Source organism: Perkinsus marinus (genome assembly GCF_000006405.1).
Source record: "Perkinsus marinus ATCC 50983 genomic scaffold scf_1104296978910, whole genome shotgun sequence".
In the NCBI taxonomy this organism is placed as follows: domain Eukaryota; phylum Perkinsozoa; order Perkinsida; family Perkinsidae; genus Perkinsus; species Perkinsus marinus.
The window spans coordinates 7,673-11,745 of NW_003199963.1; the positions used below are offsets into that span (position 1 = coordinate 7,673).

At 46.7% G+C, this 4,073-nt stretch overlaps 1 protein-coding gene across 1 annotated transcript in view; it reads left to right on the forward strand.

Annotated features, from left to right (window-relative positions):
* Positions 1-981: 981 nt before the first annotated feature.
* The window catches only part of Pmar_PMAR027333 (ATP-dependent RNA helicase, putative), a gene marked incomplete at its 3' end in the record, with an annotated part of 3,619 nt that continues 527 nt past the window's right edge, over positions 982-4,073 (forward strand). Inside the window, exons 1-14 of the mRNA XM_002764324.1 lie at positions 982-1,121; positions 1,359-1,468; positions 1,516-1,594; positions 1,644-1,765; positions 1,921-1,991; positions 2,041-2,141; positions 2,189-2,268; positions 2,330-2,455; positions 2,770-2,896; positions 3,270-3,397; positions 3,449-3,566; positions 3,778-3,855; positions 3,897-3,968; positions 4,012-4,073. The exon at positions 4,012-4,073 is cut by the window's right edge and continues 4 nt beyond it. Of these exons, the coding sequence (XP_002764370.1) occupies positions 996-1,121; positions 1,359-1,468; positions 1,516-1,594; positions 1,644-1,765; positions 1,921-1,991; positions 2,041-2,141; positions 2,189-2,268; positions 2,330-2,455; positions 2,770-2,896; positions 3,270-3,397; positions 3,449-3,566; positions 3,778-3,855; positions 3,897-3,968; positions 4,012-4,073 (1,400 nt within the window). The 5' untranslated portion in view covers positions 982-995. The remainder of the gene's footprint in view (positions 1,122-1,358; positions 1,469-1,515; positions 1,595-1,643; positions 1,766-1,920; positions 1,992-2,040; positions 2,142-2,188; positions 2,269-2,329; positions 2,456-2,769; positions 2,897-3,269; positions 3,398-3,448; positions 3,567-3,777; positions 3,856-3,896; positions 3,969-4,011) is intronic.

Sequence of the window (4,073 nt, forward strand, 5' to 3'; positions counted from 1 at the left end):
TTAAGGCGCCTTAACGTGCTTACTTGAGTAGTGAAATAGGATGTCCTAATTACTTAAGGTATACTTAAGGCGTTACTTAAGTTTAAGGCGCAATTTGCTCCTATGAAACAGGCCCATTCATTCGATTGCGATTCGAGAGAAAGTGGTTGAAGTTGTTGCTGATGAAGGTCTTTCGCCAAGGTCGAGACAATGCACTATGGATGAATCTTCAGTGGTGGCTTATAATATACAGCACGGTAGGATATATATCTTACAATGGAAGATTCTGACTCTGCCAGTCTGTCTCTGTGAGGGCGAGTCGGACTGTCCGTCGGATCAGGCGAGAGTTCTTCGGACAGTGTCCGGAGAAATCTCCCCTTGTTTCGCGTATACTCTAATTGGACAGCAATTACCCTTCCTGCAAGAACTTGGCTTTCTCTCGCTGAGACTCCCTGTTTTCAGGAGCTGCTTCCCATTCATTCACGTGGATATCATCGTATAGGGCTCTCCAGGATACTCAGGACCCCAGGAGTATATAGGGTCAGTTAAAGCACCTGCGTGGTTGGTAAGACTCGTTACTTTGTGGTTGTACAGCAGGGGCGTACCGGGCAACTGACTGCCATAGTCTAGGGTTTTTCAACCAGACATTGGCGGACACTATCTTTATAATAACCTCACCGGCTTCGGGGCTAGGTGGGTGAGGCAGTTTGGATGGTTGGCCATATTATGGTGTTATTTGCGACAAATTTGGTATTGGGAGAAGGCAATGCATGCCTAGATCACGAAAGATGTTGGAAAGTAGATAATCCCTAATAGGTTGTTTCGTCGAAGTTTGTCCTTCATGCTTTGTCATGACACTAGAAGAAAATTTCAGAGCTCGAGAAAGCAGGTGAGCGCGTCATAGATGATGGCTTGGTGTTCAACGGTGCTTGTGTCGCTACTTGCCAGTGTGTTGCGTAGTAGTAGTGGAGTCGGGATGGTGGGGGTGGGTTGTTATAGTTGGGGATATCCTCATCATGCAAGGACAGTCCTCGTCGTCGTCATCATCGTCCAGTCATAAACGGAGGAGAGGGGGAGATGGGAAGAAGGATGATGATGATCATCAGCACCAGCATTCGGGAAATTCGGATGATATGCGCGCGGTAATGTTGGGTACGATTGGTGCATGAAAATCCTCATCGTGAGTTTATGAGTGTTGAGAGATATGTGAGAGGCCGACAGAAGTTGTTGTTGGTGCTGTTAAGTAGAGACGGATGTCTTCTCACGAGGTCGCGATAATGAGTGGACGAGAATAAATTTCTTCTCGAGCTGGGGTCGATAGCTTCCTTCTAGGTTTCAGCAGCTTAGTTGCCGCAACCGTGTTGGAGGTTTTTGCTCAGGCATTCGAGAGAGCTCGAGTGGAGAGTAGACGAGCCTATCTTGATAAACGTGAGGCTGATATTGAGCTCCTCCGGAAGAAACAATTCCGCGCCTTGGATGATGTGTATTCGTAAGCAACGTTGGAGTCGTTCGAACCTTCCAGAGTTTTCTTCGTAGGACGGGGGCAGCGGATAAGCGCATACGAGGTGAATTGGAACAGGATAGGTATCTGTACGATCAAGCCTTGCATAATAAGGTCGGCTTTGAAGTGAGGGAGGGGGAAGGAAAATTTGGTGTGTGCTCAGGCCCTGAGAGGGAAGGACTTGACTGGAAATTATATGATGCCGGACGTCCAAGATGAGTTCGAGCAGAAGAAGGGGCAGTTGAGTCAGAGAGAGCAACGAGTGCAGGCTCTTACCCGGGCTAGGTGCGTGCGGGCCATGGTGTTGTATATAGAAGTTGAAGTTGAAGTTGGGATTTTTCTCATTACCTTGGAATGTAGAGAAACCAACGAGAAATTTCCGGCATTTCCTCAGAATTTTTTGTCGTATTTTCGTTAGCCGTGTGCATATTTTATGTCAGGTATGATGATGATGTTGATAAGTATGAGAAAAGCGAACAACAGTTGCTTGAGGAGAAGCAGATGCATGCAGGTGAGGAGGGTTGAAGTTGGTCAGGGAGCGGTAGTAGTGGTTGTGGTAGGCACGTTTAGGGTGGGGACTGTTCGGGACGAGGGTAAGAAGGAAGAGGAGGATCCTTATCAGCTTATATTGGATAATCAGATCAAGTTCGTAGAGTCTGAGGTAGTACTGGAAGAAGTAGTAGGGAAGTTTACATGGTGCTTGTGAAGATTCATGGAGGGGATATGAGCAGTGTGAAGCTTGAGGGGAGTAAGAAGGAGAAATTGGCTAAGGTGAAATACCTCAAGACGTAAGCGTGCTAGGCTTTCAACCTGGAGGTCGTGGGATCGATTCATGGTTGTGTATTTTAGCGAGTCCGGCGGCGTTGTCAAGATGGAGGATGGGGAGGTGGCGAAGAGTGCTTTGCAGAGGATGTCGGCCAAGGAGAAGGCGGCCCTCATAGCTGAAGCCCGCAGAGTGAAGCTCCAACACGACAGGTCAGTTTGGTATATCAAGAGTTGGTTCAGGGATAGCGGTGGGGAAACGTATCGTCACTGTGGAAAGCGCTTAGTTGTAGTTATACTCCTGCGCAGTGTGGTAAAATATGCACGTGTTGGTGACAATATCAAAGCGCTGAGAAAAATTAGGAAAATTCTTGTTATTTTCTGTACACTCCTCGAATATTCTCCCAATTCGTATATGGCCTCCTATGATTAGTGAGAAAGGTATTGAGCTCAGCTGAGGAAAGCGAAAATTTTTTTGGACTCATTTGGTGGTGATGGAGAATTTGCTGCTAAGTTGTGGCATTCAGACGGTCATTGCCGATTTTCAAGTATCGCGATGATTTGATCGACGCTGTGAAGAAGTATCCGGTCCTGGTCTTGGTGGGTGAGACGGGCTCTGGCAAGACTACGCAGATGCCGCAGTACTTGCACGAGGTGGGTCCTGTTGGACGCGGGGGTTTACTTGTGCGATAAGAGTATGTTCATCCACTTTCTCATGGTTGTATACGATTAGGATGAGATGAATTTGCGGTATGAAATGTGTATTGGGAAAATATGCATATTGTCAACTACATGTGTTGGTGACAACATGAGAATTCTGAGAAATTTTTTGGTAACTTCTTATTGGTGTATTACCACTTATATTTGAATTCGTATGGAAAGTAGTATAACTGGAGGGAATCGAACACGTTCTACAACAGTCAGTCTAGGCGAGAAATTAATGTGGTAAAAATGACCCCTGTGGGGATCGAACCTGAGAGCCCAAAACTGATGCATAAAGAAACTCGTCCTTCCCCTGCGTTTTCAGGCTGGCTATACGAAGTTTGGTAAAATTGGCTGTACTCAGCCGAGGCGTGTCGCTGCTATGTCGGTCGCTGCTCGAGTGAGCGACGAGATGGGCGTTAAACTCGGGCATGAGGTGGGATACAGTATCAGGTGAGTTTAAGGCATGGGAGAATTTCCAACGTATCGGCGGCCTCTGTGTAGGTTCGAGGATAAGACCTCTGACTCTACCATTATCAAGTATATGACTGATGGCATGCTCCTCCGTGAATTCCTGGGCGAACCGGATTTGGCTTCATATAGTGTTATGATCATTGACGAGGTAGGTTCATGAGGAAGGACAGGGACAGGGAATCACCTAGGAATCTTCAATGCTCCCAGGAGCAATCCATCATTGACTTTTCCGTATGGCTAGGAACGCATTCTTCAATTCGTTTCTCATGTAAATGTCTCCCATTGTTATCAAACCCTGGGAAGCCTTTGTCAAAGCTTTCTCTGGCCGGGAAGTGTTTGTGGAATTATGGTGTGCTCAGGCTCATGAACGTACCCTGCATACTGATATACTGTTCGGGTTGGTGAAGGATCTGCTCGCCTTCAGAAAGGACTTTAAGGTTGGTATTGGTCGAAGTACTCTTGTTTTAGTTCTGCGTAGGTGATTATCTCGTCGGCTACGATAGATGCCCAGAAGTTCAGCATGTATTTTGAGAATGCTCCCATATTCAATGTAAGACGCCTTTACCACTGAGATGAGAGAGATGTGGTATTAGGTACCTGGACGGAGGTATCCTGTCACTATTCATTACACTATAGCGCCTGAGGCTAACTACAT